This window comes from Ochlerotatus camptorhynchus, unplaced genomic scaffold, assembly GCF_037179485.1.
Source record: "Ochlerotatus camptorhynchus isolate MF236.1 unplaced genomic scaffold, CSIRO-AGI_Acam_v1.1 ptg000292l, whole genome shotgun sequence".
Taxonomy (NCBI): Eukaryota; Metazoa; Arthropoda; class Insecta; order Diptera; family Culicidae; genus Ochlerotatus; species Ochlerotatus camptorhynchus.
Window position 1 is genome coordinate 97,501 of NW_027040781.1, and position 17,363 is coordinate 114,863.

Sequence of the window (17,363 nt, forward strand, 5' to 3'; positions counted from 1 at the left end):
AAATTTCAAAAAGGTAGACGACAAAGTCAGTCAGAAAATATTGAATTGAATTGAACTTCTATATCAATTTTTACTTTGCGATGGTATTCGGGTCTTTTTCGGCCCAAACGTGCGATTCAAATGACTGAATCTCTGAAGCCAAAAGCTCGATGATCTTGAAATTTGGTGACTTTTCCTAACTTCTGGTAAAGTTTCAAGAGTTTTGGAGCACGTACAGTGTCTCAGAATAAAAAAAAGTCACACGCCCGGCTTCTGGGTCGGTAGATGGAAGCGAAAAATTTCCACGCGTCAAATTTTTGGATTTTGCGTTGTTCCGGATTTTGTTTTTAACATTAGAGTGATATAGGTGACGAACGGATACTTGAATTTCCTTAATCGAGTACCACAGTGTGCGAATTGTGTCGACATTCCGTGCAAGCTCTACCACAAACCGGATTACCCCGTGAAGCGAACCGTCTACAATTGCGACTTCTCCTCTAACACATCAGGTCAGCTTGTTGGGTTCACTTGGTCAGATTTGGTGAGTTCGTTCAACTTTTCCTTTATATTATTTTCATACTTAATTTCCGAATAATAGTACTAGTACTAGTGATACTACAAACATTTCCAACTCATTTAATACGCGTCAATCAAGCAACACAGCTAGATTGAAACTTCCAGTACATTAATAATCATTCCCGCACATTGAAATGCATTGGAGCGGGGCTTATCGTATACGAAAATAGCTTCGGAATGCTTGTGTTCTTGTGTTTTTGGAGTTGCGATAGAGCTGTCGCCTTCTATCTCCCGGATTTAAGCTTCTTGCAGGAGGATTCATAATGCCACTGCCAGTCAGTGGGAGCTAGATTGTAAATACATACACACATGCCCGGCTTCTGGGTCTTTTAAGGCCCAATATTGTTTCTGCTATAAAATTCACAGTTTGAATGAGATTTTTAATCTTACTGCAGCAAGGGGAGTGCGAGACATCTATAGTAACTGCACAAACCTCTTTTTGCCATTTAAGCGGTTAGAATGACATTTGGTCATCATGACCGCACGGAATCAACTACAATCCGGAGTGAGTTCAGGAGAATGGAAACCAGCTGTTCTGCGAAGAAATTGTTTTGAAAATATGTTGCCGCACCATATGTCATATAAGTCATATGAGACATCGAGTACTCCAGGACAAGTAGTCCCCAGAAGATCCAGAACACCCGTAACAATTGTCCAATCTTGAAAATCATTCTAAACCTTCGCGATTTTTTGACGTAGGACTACGTCTGTGTTTTCTTTATTGTGGTACACTTTGTGAAAACCGAAAATGGAACATGTAACAATATTATGAAAGATTTTAAACGTTAATAACTCAGCGGTCCCTGGCCCAATTTCAATAATTTTATCACCAATCGATCAGAAATATTCCTACGCATCTGTTAAGCTTAAGACTTTATCATTTTTCACTATTGAAAATTGCACGAATGTGCAACTGTTGCTATGATAATTAAAATTATCACCGATTGCCTGCGAAAAGCGATTTCCCCCAGATTTCAAAGTTGAATTCCATCCTGTTTCACCAAACGGTGATTATTCAACCACCGTGGTGAGTGGTGGTATTCTCCAGCACACAATGAAAGGTTTAACCGTTAACCGTAATCACCGTGTGTGGTGGTGTCCGGTCGTCGGCATCAGCAGCAGCATCAGTGCTTTCGGCGTGTGGTGTTGAACATAGTTCTCCAGTACACATCGGAAGGCTGCCTACAAGCAGCGAGCTGCAGCCCACATGAGCATCCATAGAAAGAGGAAGAAGCCGCACCGCTATTGATCGGAATCAGTAGCTCTTCGTGTGTTGCTGTGGGCCATCTATGCGAAGCGCGTCATAATAAAGAGTATAAACAGAGAGAACCCCACACAAATTCCTATTCCTGCACAAAACACAGGCTCCTGCTGCAGTTAACAAATAAGATTTATTATATAAGACCATGTAGTTCTACGTCACCATTGCGTACAACCCCACAGGGCTGTCCCTTCTTGTTTTTTTTTCAAATGTCGTTTTACTTTACTTGAATAGCTATATACGATGTGGAAATATTATTTGAACCATCCATGGCCTCACGCTGGTCTTATAGAAAATCCGGAACATCCGTTAAAAGTCAGAACCCAGAGACTGCAAACAGCGTATCGATTCATGGTGGCATGGTTGGTTCATGGCTTTGTGATGATCGATTTTTGTAATTTAGCCACCATTTGATAGATATAGGAATCTACTTTCAAATGAAGTAGAAAGTTACCTGATTGGACCTGCACTTGGCCAAAAGGATCGGAAAACCACCCCTTGACTCCTGAGCATCGATTCATGTTGGCATGGCTGGTTCTCGGCAATGCGTCCATCAAATTTTAAAATTGAGCCCTATTTTAAAATAACATAGGCTTTTCAGCAAAACAGATAGAGAATCGATCGCACTTGTAGTTGGACAGACGGTACCGTGTACGATCAATTCTTGAAAGACAGCCTAGAGGAGATTTTTTGTAATTTGCATAGAATATTGAGTTTAGATGAAATCTACCGATTCTGTTACTGGGTGGCCGGAAAACGGATCCCCAGATATCCGGAATTACCGGGAAAACGGTCAATTATTGAAAGTCGTCCTAGAAATACTCGTTTTTTCTAAATTGCATAGAATCTTGAGCATAGCTATAACATGCAATCCTTAGACCGATTCTGTCACTAGGTGGCCAGAAAATGGTTTTATGAATATCCCAAATCACCGCAAGTATTGTCAATTTTTAAATGTGGTTCGAAACAAAAGCGGTTTTGTTAAACTGCTTGCAATGTTGAGCAAAGATGAAATATGCGATGTCAATAGTGATCCTGCTACTTACTGTCCATATTCCTCAAGCATATGTAATCAACCTGTTGGATTATGTCTCCTGCATGGTCATAAATTTGCTCTAAGTTGATGGTATCCATTTGCGTGCATTCAAATAAATTTTTGAAAATAAATAATGGCAGCGGACTCAATCAGCAGCAAACAAGGAAATGCCTAGAGCATGTTTAAACTGAAAACTGCTTTTGAGCAATCTTGGCAGCTAGCTGTCATTGCCTTTTTGACTTTTCTATATCAAGTCACACATACACATTTATACAACATTTCAGTTCACCGCGAGAGTGATATTTTGAAGAAAAGAAAAACTAACCCAGTTTCGAACCTGGTTCATCAAACTAAAACGGCATAAGATTAAATTCATTTGACTCCGATTCGGTTTCCTAAATAGATGGGACATTAGACCGAATGATTCAAGTCCCATACATTGTAAAAATATCTTGTCATGTTGCATAGAATACGATGCACTTCACCCTTTTCGAAAAAGCCGTTCATTGATACTTTGATGTTGATGTCTGTGTAAGAGAAGCTTGCTTTCCGGATCGATGTACACAAAACCGGTCGTAATGAAATTTTTTGTACAAAATGGTATCCATCTTGCTTTTTATGTAATTACGTTACGAATTCGTTCTAATTGGGCACAGTTGCTGGGGACCTCAATACAAATCGAAAGAGCTAAGGGGAGCCGGGGTTGTGATCCGTCATTTAAACTTGACCCACCCTAATGTATACTGTACACATTGTTTAAACAATAAGAGGGCTGCGGATAGCCAAGTCAGACCACCTGTATCTAACTTTCTAAGACTCTGCCCTCTGAATATGCTTATTAGCTTGTCCCCCCTGCAGGATCCAAACACGCTGCGGCGAGCAAAACAATTGAACCCTGAAGGAAATGGACTAAATTTGTTTGTCCCGCGAACCAACAGATATTTGCCATCCGTCTTCCGGTTGCTTTCGCCTTTATGTAGAAGTATGCATGACGAGCATACCATTTGATCAAAAGTGCTGCTTTTGAAGCTTCTGTTAATAGTGCACCGGGGGACGTCCATTCCAATACACGAGAAAATGAGCCGCCTGCCATTTCCCAATAGAATTTTAATGAAAAACTCAATTGAAGCAGTTGTCACTGATGTCGGGTCCGCGCCCGGTCCGAGCCCACACCGAGTCGGCGTACGATTTAGGTGCCGGTGCTTTTAATTTTGGACTCGAATGAATGGCACCACCTCAAGGCTGGTTGGTCGTTGATGTTATGGAATGAACCGTTTCTACCCCACCCAAAGGAATGGATGGCGATAATGGAGCTGTTACAAACACAGCATTCGTGCGTCTCTCCCTCGTTTGCAAATACCTCCATTTCTATTAATAGCGATTCCAAGCTCGAAGAAATTCCCCAACCAGCTCGGAATCATCGATGGATGGGAAAACGCGGAACATTACCTCTGGAATTTCCACCGTGGCGTTCGAAAGGGCCGGCATGATGAAAATCGGACGGTGCTGGTTGATGCTCTGTATTTCGATTCTAATTTCAGCTCGATCGCTGTGCGGACCGGATCCCAACCCGTCGCGGGCTTCGATGTCGATGCGGTAGTTACCTGCAGTGATAAAAAGGATATCGGTTTAGGTAGGGCTTGAAATTATTTCTGCTACTGATCAATAAATAAACAGTTCACAAACTAAATATGAGCCTTTGTCCTTCCGTGCAGCACACATTCGACTTCAACTGACTGGAAAGTACGGAGATAATTGAACTCAAAGTGCAGCTAAAAATCAAATTTATCAATTTTCCAACCAATTGGATCGCACGGGAAAATCAGCCACGGGGTAATTCAAAATCAACTTTCATCGAAATTCTGGCTGCCTGTCGGTATATTATATCGAAATCACTCATGCGCACACAATCCTAAACCAAACACCCGCTGCATGCACTCGGGAACCTAAAAGCCATCAAACTCTCACCGTTCAGTCCCAGCAGGCTCGCACCCGGATACAGGATACCGGAGTTTGCATCCAGCCGGAAGGTGTTTTCAATATCGCTACCGATGATGCTATATTTCACGTCTCCTGCCGCACCCTCGTCCGGATCGGTGGCGCTGACCTGTTGAAAATAGAGAGAGAGAGAGTGCAGTGGCCATTTGTTATTGTTCAATTATAAATTAATTTTCTATCACTGTCCGTGCCATACGCGGGCCTGGCACGGACAACCGGGCCCCGAAAAACCCGGGCCACAACTGGACAAAAACAAATTACCTGCAAGATTGCTGCCGGTGGATTGAGTGCCGCATTTTCCGCTACCGTGGCGTGATAAATCTTCTGCGAGAAGGTCGGCACATTGTCGTTCTCGTCGAGCAGTTTGATGGTGACGGGGGCGGTGGTCGAGTGGCTGGTCCCATCCGGTGCCCGATCCGTGGCAATGGCTGTCAGGCCGATTTCTGTCGTCCGTTCGCGGTCCAGGGCCGTGCTGTTCCGCACCGTAATGACACCGGTGTCCGGATCGATGGCAAAGCTTGCACTCTGGTCACCGACCAGGGAGTAGGTGATTTGTCCGTATGGTCCCGAGTCAGCATCCCGCGCCGATACGGAACCCACAACCGTTCCGATGAGTGCGTTCTCCACCACGGACATTTCGTACTCCGGCTCGTCGAAGGCCGGATCGTTGTCGTTGGTGTTGATGATGTCGACCGTTATCTCGGCGGTGGAGGTCAGCTGCGGGATTCCGGTGTCCACCACGGTGACGTTGAACTGGATGGTCGGTGTCTGTTCGTAATCGATGCGGGATTTGCTGCGAATCAGACCTGTTGGGGGTACGGAGAGGTGGAAATTGTTTGGTGGTGAGTAGTGCATATTCAGCGCAGGATCTATATTTTGCATTCGTTTTCAATAATTGTATGAATGTCACCGATTTGTCATTCGTTTTGTAACAGCGTTTTTCAAGCTACGGGTCGCGATCCAATTGTGGGTAGCTGACCGTAGGTGGGTCGGTATTTTAGATTTAAATTTTATTTATTATTTTTAGTTTAAAGCCATGACAACGAACTTTTTTTTTATTAATCAATCGGAATCATTTAGGACAGGCTTTTGGTGTTCCCAAGATTCTAGACCATTTTGACACTTCTACCAGTGTTGTTATGGTATATTTATGGGATTTTCACTAAGGAGTAGGTCCCTCTGCACACCAATCTTGGGTCATCTTTTTTGTCAGTGTGCCGCAAGTGTGCCACAGGTGGGCCGATTGTGCCGGTCATAGAGCAAGCCGCGATTGTTTGTAAAATACCCATCCCGACAACTTGAATGTTTTGGTTTGAAATCGCAAGGATAAATCGGATTGAGGATAACGCGGGAAGTGGTGTGCGAAATGTTGGTGTTTTGTGTTCCATAGGGTAATAAAAGTCCTGTGTTTTAGTGTTTTATAATGCCCTCAAAAGCAAGATCAGAAACCTAGCCTTTCATTATGTGAAAAACATCGGTCTATCAGCGACCGGAAAGAGTTGGAACCGGTGGGGAGCATTGTTGGAGACCGACTATAGCGAATGATGAATAGACTGCTTTAGTTTGTTTTGTGTGAGTTGCAGCATTATTTAAATTAGGGGTTGATTAGCTGCTTCTTTCTCTTGGGCCGACTCTAGAACCTACATTTCGTATTTAGATCTATAAGTGACCTGTTGGTCTGAGTTCCTCTGGTATATTTAATAAGACGATGTTCCTGAATAACCAGTCATACAGCACGCAATGTTGTGAACAACTTCAATGACAGTTGTCCAGCAGTGCTCCCATTTTATTTACAACAATCCAATGCCTACGATATTGTGCCAAAGATGTGCCGAAGATATGCCGAAGGTGTGCTGGATGTGCACAAGCTGTGCCGAATCTAATTTCGGCACAATGTGCTGACCGACTTACCCTATGGTCTGTGGTGGATTATCTCATTTGATTCAATACATAAAGCTTGTCTTGGACAAAATTGTTCTACTGCGTTAGGCCAACAAGGCTGTACCATTGAATTCAGGTTTAGAACGTGTATATGCTGAATCTCCATGCTATACGCCATCTTGGAATCCATGATGGCGGCCATCTGTTTTAGAAATACTTTCGAATACCCAACAATATGGGTATTTTCAAAACGAGGTTGACGAGTGGATCTTAAAATTTGATGCCCGGTGCCATTTTGTAATCAAAAATGGCGACCATCAATTCAAGAAAAACTGTCAAATACCCTACAATATGGATATTTCCGGAAAAGGAACGACGTGTAGAGGCCGGAAACCGATGCCATTTGGCCGTTGGTCATAAATGAAATTGAAAGTGTTCAGTATTGTTTGGACGTTCAACTGTGATAAGACAAAACTGTTTTACAAAAAACGCCTCACTGATCCTATGTCTCAAAGCATCTGAGCCGTTGGTTATCAACAATGTCGGAAACCAAGAATCATTAAACATTTACAGAAAGCGAATCTCCATGTGCATTATCGTAGCAAAAAGAAAGTTTGGATGACCGAGAATTATTTGAGGACTGGATAAACAACTAATGCTCACCACAGTTGGAGGAGTTCTGCGCAGCCAAGAACATTAGCTTCAAGGCTTTGCTGCTCCTTGAAAAGGCTCCGTTGCATCCGCCCACCATAAGCAATCCCAAAATCAAGTTTTTATACATGCCACCAGAGACCACGACTTTGAGTCAACCCCAAGATCAAGGCATCATCAGGAATTTCAAGCTGAACTATGTCAAGAGAAGCTGCAGTTTTATTCTGGAAACAGCCTTTCACTAGCGGATACATGGAAGCAGTTCAACATCAAGAAGTGTTTAAACTGCTCGGCTGCTGGGATACGAGCTGACCGATACGATTACAGTGCTATGCGAAAAGTCAATCTTTTTCCCGACCAGCAAGAAGAAGGTCGATTTCCTGAAGCAGATCGAGAAGGACGGTGTGGAGGGCTTTTCGTCGGGGAAGCTGTTGGTTCAGGAAAAGAACGACAAAGACAAGGCCAATTTTGAAAAGCTGCTGGAGGCGATTAAGAGATCCAAGGATGTAAAAACGTTGGGCGTCTTCTCCAAGCAAAACTTCTCGGGTGAATTCTGTGAATCGTGGCGAGCCTTCATCAAGTACAAGAGCTTCAACTCGGTGAACATCAGCGTCCCAATTGCGTACATCATGTGCTCCAAGGAGGACTCCGAGGTTATCAGCATCAGATGGTAGACGTATTCAACAAGTACCTCAAGGATCACATCATGGAGATTATGGATGCTGATAAGAAAGTAAAACATGCCAAACTGTCGGAGGGTGTCGAGCAGGCTCTGACGGACAAAAAGTACATAGGTCTCCGGTGTGGTACCAACTAGTTGAACATGTGCTACCCGGCGATTATCCAGTCGGGTGGTAATATCAGCTTGAAATTCAGTGCCTTCAGCGACAAGAACTATCTGCACTTTGGATCGATCATCTGTGCTCTGGGTGCGCGTTACAAGTCCTACTACTCCAAACTCGTCCGAACGTTGCTGGTCCATAAGACGGAAACGATTCAGAAGCACTACACCTTTCTGCTCAATCTGGAAGAGAAACTGCTGAAGGTGATGATTCCGGGCAAGAAGCACTCGGAGGTATTCGACGTCGGAATGGTTTATGTCAAGAAGAAGGATCCCAAGCTAAGACGTTTGGTTTTATCATCGGATTGGAGTTCCGGAAGAATTCGATCGTAGTACCTCAACAAGTGAAAATCGGTTTAAAAATTGTATGTTAGAAAGGTTGTTACAAAAATCGAAAGCCATTTATTTTATCTCGTATAAGATGACACATATCCGAACATAAAACTACTCTTTTACTTAATTCTAATTTAAACCGAAATCTCACTTCAAATTTACATACGTCGCATCGGTGGTAAGGCCACAGTTGATACCCTTCACCGTCATTGAAGCATATCCATCGCTGTCCTAGTAGTTGGACCAAGAGTTCTTTATTAGTAATCTTCTCCTATGAGTTGTCCGTATCCAACCGCCACCACTGAATGATCCAATCCATCCAAATTATCCCTGTATTCCGGTTCGCAGTACACTCGATTTGAGTAATAGCTAAAAGACTTCTGACCGACATCAATAGCAATCGACAACCCTCGGAAGCCAATATTTCGAATTCAAATGTGAACCGACAAGTGAATTTCTGGTCTAAGTTCCTCTATTATATTCAATTAGAGTGTGTTTCTGAAATACACAGTCAAACAGCACGTAATGTTGTGAAGAACTTCATTGACAGCTGTCCAGCAGTGCTCCCATTTATTTAATGAGCAATCCAATGCCTACGAGATTGTGCCGAAAGTGTGCCGAAGGATGTGCCTAAGCTGTGCAGAATCTACTTTCGGCACACTGTGCTGAGTGACTTACCCTTTGGGTAATTGACAGTTTTTCTTGAAGCGATGGCCACAATCTCGGATTCTAAAATGGCATCTGGAATCGATTTCCGCCCTCTACACGTCGTCCCCTTGTCGGAAATACCCATATTTAAGGGTATTTGACCATTTCTCTTGAACTGATGGCCGTCATATTGGAATTTAAATGGCATCTGGAATCGATTTCCGACCTCTACACGTCATCCCCTATCCACAAATACTCATATTGTAGGGTATTCGACATTTTTTATGGAACCGTCGACCGCCGTCTTAGATTTTACAATGGCGTCCGAAATCGATTTCCGGCTTCTACACCCCAAGTAACCATAGGCACGTTATTTCGCCTTTTTGGCTGTATTCGAGCCTCATCAGAAATTACAAACACTGGTATAGCCGTTGTTTAGCTGTATATAGCCAAAAAGCCGAAATAACGTGCCTACGGTTACTTGAGAAGTCATCCTTTTTTCCGGTTCTTGTTCTCACATTGCACAGCAACATCTTATATGGACAAGCTTTTGAGACATTTCATATTATGGAAGTTCATGTGCACACTAGCGCTGCGTAGTGAGAGAATATTGAACTAATATGACAACCATCCAAAAGGACATGATTAACTGAACAACTTTGCTGAAGACAGCAACTTTCTATATGGTCAGGCTCTCGAGATACAGTTTATATAGGAAGTTCACATGCACACTAGCGCTGCGTAGTGAGAGAATTCTGAACTAATATGGCCACCATCCAAAAGGAATTGGCCACTTGAACAACTTTGCTGAAGACAGCAACTTTCTGTATGGCCAGGGTCACGAAATATTCTATGTTGGACCCAAGCGCCCATCATAAGGAACATAAAAGTGAAGCGCCTCTAAGGGCGTAGTTCCAATTATACCTAAATCCAATGACATTGGTTTGTTGGTCTATCCCAGTACAACAACTTTGTCGAAAACAATAAAGCTTCATATAATGAAACAAATGACATAATCCACCACAGAAAATCCCATAAGCTGTCGGTATCCTTATTCACGGATAGCCGGCAATAAGGAATCCATCAATAAGGATTCCTAACTGTACATAAATAACAATCGGGAAAGGAGTACAAAGGACTCAGGAAGGATTCTGTAAAATATTCAGAGAGATTCCTGAAGTAATCGATGTTTTCCATAAGCTCTAGAAGTTTTCCTGAACTTCTAGACTAGTCTAGACTTTCCGCAACTTTCCAAATGTTCATTTAACTTTCCAAAAGATCTCTACACTTTCGTACATATCTTTAGATTTTGGAAGCTAGAAATTCTCTAGACTTCCCTGACGTCTGCAGTATATCTTAAAAAATCCCATGTGGAATTAGTTAAATATGCCGAAAGGAAGAGCTTAACGACGTGCTCGGGGTATCATCCAAACAATTTGTGGGATAGTTTACCCATCCGGGATACAGTTCGTTTGTGGTATTTGTTTATTAGAGCAGCTATCCATAATATAATTTCCTAAGATACCAGCAATAGCAAATACCAAGCTTATCAGCTGTTGGAGATATTGCTGTACTAGATTGAGTTTGAAGCAGATTGTCAGAGAACTTATTAAACAAACAAAAACTCACTGAAAGTTTTGGAAGTTTTGGGATCCCAAATGTTCAGGTAAATTCAAGGAAAAGGTTCATGTTCTTCCCGGAAGTTTGAAGAAGTTCATGGATGTTTTGAGATCTTGGTCAAATTTTGAAAGCTTGGATAAACAAATTTGGAGCTTGGGAACTTCGCAGAAGATCAGATTTTTTAAAGAAGATGTTCCTTTATTGTTGATGTAGGGTAGCCATTGCATGAGTTATAGGAAATTCGTACAAGTTCAGTAAATTTGGTGGTTGAAGCTTGTATAAGCTATGGACAAATCTTTGTAGTACAAGGAACTTCGTAGGAGTTGACGAAACTTCTCAGGAGTTCACGGACTTTCCCAGAAGTTCGCGGAACTTTTCAGGAGTCCACCGAACTACAAACAAGTTCTGGGCACTTCTTTGAGACTCGCGGAGCTTCGGATAAGCGTAATGGATTTGAAAGACGTTCAGGGGGCTTCGTTCATGAAACTGAGTTGAAGTTGAAAATATTAAGTAAACGTGGAACAAATTAACTTAAACTAGAGAGAACTAAAGAAGGAGTAGAAGTTTAAGATGCTTTGTAGAACTTAAGAGATCTTTGTTGATACTCTCAGATTTATCAGAATAACGGAAAATCCAGCCATGCAGAAAAGTACGCTACAAAGGGGAGGGGGTGTAAAGTTGGTGCTTCGTGCCTAAAATGCTACGTCTTTATGGATCTTCCCTATATCGATAAAGTCCTCTGGATATGTTTTGAGACTTAAGTTGATCGTGTACTGTTCTGAAGATCTGAAACCGTTCCACAATTATTTTTCATCATCTCCATCATCTTCCTGTATAATCCGATCGGCTGCAGCAAATTGAAAAGTTATACGCATCTTATTCCGGAGGAAGCAGCAAGTGATTGAAAGTGTCGGCAAGAATATGAAATCCCACAACGGACTTATCCACATCATCATATTTCTCCTATTTCATGTTCCATGTTTGCCAAGCAACTTGTTACCTATTTGGGATGTATTATGCTTCTGATTATGCTTCTCTACTGAATAAACATCTCGTTGGAAGTACTGTGAGTTTCTAGTAGGAATTTCTCGGAATTAATCGTCGGAAGTTATCTGGATTTCCCGTTGGAGATTCTGTTTATTTCTCCTCGGAAGTTATCTGAACTTCTCGTCGGAAATTTTGTGAAGTTCTTATGGGAAATTCTCCGAACTTCTCGTCGGAACTTGAGGAAACTTGAGTGAAGTTTTGCGATATTTTCTGAAACCTGAAAATGTTTAATGATTCTGGTAAATGGCTTTTGTTTTACGATATTTTTGAGTGGTACAATAATTTCGTGGACAGCCTTTAATGACTCGATTTAATTAAAAAAAATACGTGCTTATATGCACTGCACATTTCCAACCGTGAGCTGGTCGAAGAAATTCACAATTCACAAAATCTAAAATAGCAGTAGGCCTACGTATCCTTTTTCTTTTGCAAACTGCCATCAACAAACGCTCGCACATCCTCCAAATGCCACGTGCGTCGTTGTGATCATTAGTGAACATGTCACGATTGGCGCCTGGTTGGAAGGACTGTTATTATCCTTATTATTGGTGTCAACGAGCCCCTGGAGCTATTATCGACCACCAGAACAATTATACAGTTTTAATAACACTGCAGTCACTGTTGCCGGTCCTCCTGCTGTGAACGGAACGCACTGTGGTTTGAGACCCTAGAGACGTAGTGGTGGGGGGTTGATTCGCTAAAATTGTTTCGATTTCGAACAAAAGCCTGCCTAAGTGTGCAAATCCAGCCGTTGACAGGTTAGCTTTTGGGGACATGACACCACCCCGGCAAAAACTGGCGCGCCGATGCTTATCGCGAATTATGAACAATTTTATTGCTGATCATCCGAGTCAGTGGGGGACGCAGTCGTCGGGTTTCTAAATATGGAAAAGCACGCTTCCCGCAGTTCTAATTCTGGCCATTCCTGTCCCCTCACATGAGGCAATAAAATAGCCAGACAAAACTCAATATGCGCACTTGTAATCAGATGAAATGTGGTTAGTGACATCCAATTTCGTCGGATTTGTATCGCATAGCTCATGTGCAGCAAAATTCTATCTCGATCCGGGAATTGCACCGTTGGGAAAACTGCGGCAGAGGTGAACCAATTTACTGAATTGGATTGCGAGTCATTATAGTTGTCATCGGCAAAGTGGTAGACAGTAGTAGTAACGGGTATACACCCAGGAAATGTCCTATGAGCCACAGAGACAACCATTTGGCTGAACAACAACGTCATGACGTCGCACCACATGGGATCAGATGCCTCGCGGAATCGCGACTGAAATTATCTAGATTAATTTGAAAGTTGGGTGGTTGGGTGGTTGTTTGTAAGCCGTGTAGCAAGTTTGATTGCACTGAATGTATGCATTTATGTTAGAAACACTTACATTGATCCGCTTAAGAGGTATCAGCAGAAGTTGGATTTTTGATGTGACGGAACTCAACAGTGGGCTCTGTGAAGTTTCTTTAAACAAAGTACCATAATACATATTTGGAAACAGGCTGCGTCTAGTACTATTACAAGTACCTTAGTCCATCTCACGGACTGTGTGTCCACCATGGAGAAGTGACTAAAACAGCAAACACTCTAAGATTTTGTTTTCGTGTTCGGTAAATTTTACCGAAATCAGAACAGCTGAACGTTCGGTTAAACTTTGACCTTCATTTTAAAGTCCATTGAATTAAAAAAATATTTTCAAAACATCTTCAACCTTATTTAAACGATCAAATATTGTCATTTTAGTGTAGATTTAGTTTCAAAGTAACTGAAAAGTAATTGAAGTTCAGCTGTTCAGATTTCGGTAAAAATTACCGAAGTTGGCCATATTTTCTAAGTGTGCACAGTGGGGAGTAAGAGGAGCACAACGGAGTATAATTCTAGATAAAGCTGGAATTAGGGCGTAACAGCTTTTGTAAACAATGACATCACTCGATGATTTCTCGAAAGTCATGGCTCTCCCTGGCAAATCGACTTCACCATCGAGTCGGGGAAGACTTCCCCTACTCGATGGATATGTTGGTTTGTGTAGGCGTGCCTTGAATTCCTAGAAAATCACGAGATAAGTCATTGTTCACAAAGGATGCTACGCCCTAATTCCAGTTCTATGTAGAATTGTCTGTCACCGGTATCATTTTTGCATTTCAAGAAGAGCGGAATCTTTAAAAAAAAAGTGCGTTTTTACGTTATATCGTCTTGGTGTCTTCTGCGCAGTTTTTCGTTATAAACCAAAGAAAAAGTGCGCAGAACACACCAAAACGATTTGACGTAAAAGCGCACCTTTAGTTAACGTTTCCACACTTTTCGTCGCACTTATAATGAACGCAATAATTGAATGAAGGAACCTTTTTCACACTGCTTTCGGCACATTTCCTCTATTTTTTTTATTATACCCAATGCACCAAATACACCAAATTCTCTGAATCCTCTGAATTCTTCACAATCCTCAAATTCTCCAAATTCTACCAACTCTTCCAATTCCCCAAATCCTTCGAAGTTTGAAAAGTTCAAATTCTCAAAATTCTCAAAATTGTATTAATCCTTCAAATGCTTCAAATACTAAAAATTCGCCAAATTATCTAAATTCAACTAGTTCTCCAAATAATACTCAAATTTCTCCAATTCTCTGAACTCCCAAAATCTCCAAGTCTACCAATTTTTCAAACTCGTCAAAATTTTCTTAATGCTACCAAATTTTCTGATTCCTCCGAATTCTCTTCATTCTCGACATTCCTCAAATTCTCGAAATTCTTCCAAATACGATTTTTTCAGTCCCTTCGTGCATTAAACTTTTATTTATAAATAATTTCACATAACTGTAATTCAAAATCTTTCTTATTCATCTTCAAGACGAATGTTTAAGGTACATGTTGGTGCAATAAGGAAAGTGAAATAGTGCATGGGTTCCGTATACTATTTGTAAACATTTTTAAAAAGCAAGCTGACTTTTACTGTACTACTATTTCTACTAATGCTCCAAAGTCTACAAAATCTCCTAACTTTCCAAGGAACATTTTAAGCCTGGTCAAGGCTGTTTTGCCATTAATGCATCCACCAAAACCTCATTAGGACTAGAATCTGTCTAGTTAGCCCACCCTGGAGAAGGTTCTGAAAGATGTATTCTCGGAGCTCTTCAAGATTGATTTGCTGCAAGAAGGCTATATGACGAACGCATTGAGAACTATTTGAAAAACTGTATTTAAGCTACACTAAAAGCTATTTGGCAACAATAAAACCCTTTTCCCTAGCCGCTTGCTAAATGCACTAGAAAAGCATCAATCAATATAGAAAAGAATTCATTATTACCATCCAATCTTATCAAAATATCTAAAATAAAAACTGATCGTATAAAAATCCTGTTGTATTACCAAAATTATTTAAATAGTTCTCATAAAGTGGCCTAGTTTAAGTTTCCATTTTAAATCTTATGTGAAATGTACATGATAAAACGAAATTATTCCGCTCTCGGAAAACGTCGATTTTACTAATTATTTTAAATTTAAGTAAAAACCAAATTATTCTTAAGATCGATCATCAAGTTTGACAAAGATTTTTTTCAAAATATTTTCGCATTTTAAACATTTAGTTATTGTTAAATTAACCAAAATAAAGTTATATCCAAGGAAATGTAGATTGAAAAACGAAGATTGTGAAAAGCGGAGGCATAAAAGTTGATCGGCTTCTATGAAGAAACTTGTAGACTGAATTGAATTTATCTAAAGCGGGTTTTTTATCCTAACCCGTTCAGATTTATGGCAGTATTTATGAACATTCAAAGTGTTTTTATGTTACTTCATACGCGAAGTTAACGATTTTCAGAGTTGGTTGGAAATGCTAAGATGAAGCTTTAGTGTGATGATTTATTAGCTAGAGAATGATCTTTAGAAGAGGGTAGGTGGATAGTTCTGTTAGAGTACGGCAGTATGAAAATTGAATAGAAGATGAAAATGAGCGAAGGGCCATTAATGCGACAGTTTTTAAAGATAGACGCACATTTTTGCCTAACCCGTACGATGTACGCGGATACTTGAAGTATGTATTTTTAAAAACTGTTGCATTAATGGCCCTTCGCTCATTTTCAACTTCTATTCAATTTTCATACTGCCGTACTCTAACGGAACTATCCACCTACCCTCTTCTAAAGATCATTCTCTAACTAATAAATCATCACACTAAAGCTTCATGTTAGCATTTCCAACCAACTCAATATTTATGAAGGCAAAACTGTCTTCAAAAAAAAATAAACGTCAGAGTTTGTTTATCTTTATATAGTTGCACTGTGCAATCCAGCATTCTACCAGGCAACAATTGGAGGTAGTTACTCAGAAAGTGTGCGATACTGTTGTAATAGGGGAAATGTATGTAATGTCGGCCTAAGTGTCCCTAATTTGGGCCCAGCAATCGACTAAATTTTCAATGGCAACCAAAAATATCCATTGATATTGATAAATAGCAGATTTTTAGCGATGGGCCCAATCTTAGATCCATAGGCCAACATTAGAGCCATTTCCCCTATATTTAGCATTTCGAATAACTTATTTACGAAGAAGATCTCCTTCTTCCGGGTGGTTCCCGAAGTGCACCATCAAACGACGCAGGAATGAAATTTTTGATGAGTTGACACATTCGCCGAATAAAATCGCTGCCATGGATCGGAAATCAGCTAATCTCTGCTAACTGGCAGTTTGGTATTTTCCTGTCGGTACTGATCCAAGTAATTTCGAACTATTGGTACCGGTTCAGCCAGAAGTGCTGGTTCTTCTAAAGAAGTAAATTTGGCTGAAATCGACTTCCCTTCGAACGTTAGGATCGCTTTAATTTCTCATCCTACTTCGTCTATCCTTCAAGATTTCCTTGTCATAAATTTTGGTTTTATTCACTTCTTTCATGTCTTTTAAGTTCGATTTGTATACAGAGTAATTGTGGATTTTATGACACACTTTAAAAAGACTAAAAAGCTATTTTTATATTTTTGCCTTTTGCTCTCATCTAAAACCAAATGATTTTATGGTTGCTTTTATAATGATAGAACACTCTTATAGAGTATTTGATCAATACATTAATAAACAATTGCTGACGAAGTTTATGATTGAATTACAGAACAGTTTTATGGAGGGATTGAGAACTGTTTAAAATTTATTTTTTAAACAAGGCAATCGTCGACCTTCTCGTCAGACTATAAAAGGTTTTTGAATCAACAAAAAGCTGAATTACTAAGCAGCAATGTTTTACACTTTGAAATGCTGTATTTAAAATAAATGGATTGTTCATTGCCATTATAAAACCGTCATAAATAAGAGTGGATGCCAAATGGTTGCTGATTTCTTATTTGGGTTATTCTCTAAGTTCAAAAAATTATCTAAATTCTACAACTTCTGAGAATTCTCCAATTTCCCCTAACTCTCATAACATTTCCAATTTTACCAATTCGCTCGTTTCCAAATTCCAAACTTCATATTTCAAACTCAAAATTCCAAGTTCCAAACTGAAA

The 17,363-nt window shown here is 40.6% G+C and overlaps 1 protein-coding gene across 3 annotated transcripts in view; it reads right to left on the reverse strand.

The window, feature by feature from the left end:
* Cad87A (cadherin-87A) overlaps window positions 1-17,363 on the reverse strand; it is a 727,611-nt gene that overhangs the window by 38,001 nt on the left and 672,247 nt on the right. For all 3 annotated transcript variants that reach the window (XM_065228518.1, XM_065228520.1, XM_065228519.1), the window contains 3 exons: window positions 5,112-5,656; window positions 4,821-4,959; window positions 4,302-4,456 (listed from right to left, as the gene is read on the reverse strand). In XM_065228518.1, the coding sequence (XP_065084590.1) occupies window positions 4,302-4,456; window positions 4,821-4,959; window positions 5,112-5,656 (839 nt within the window). The remainder of the gene's footprint in view (window positions 1-4,301; window positions 4,457-4,820; window positions 4,960-5,111; window positions 5,657-17,363) is intronic.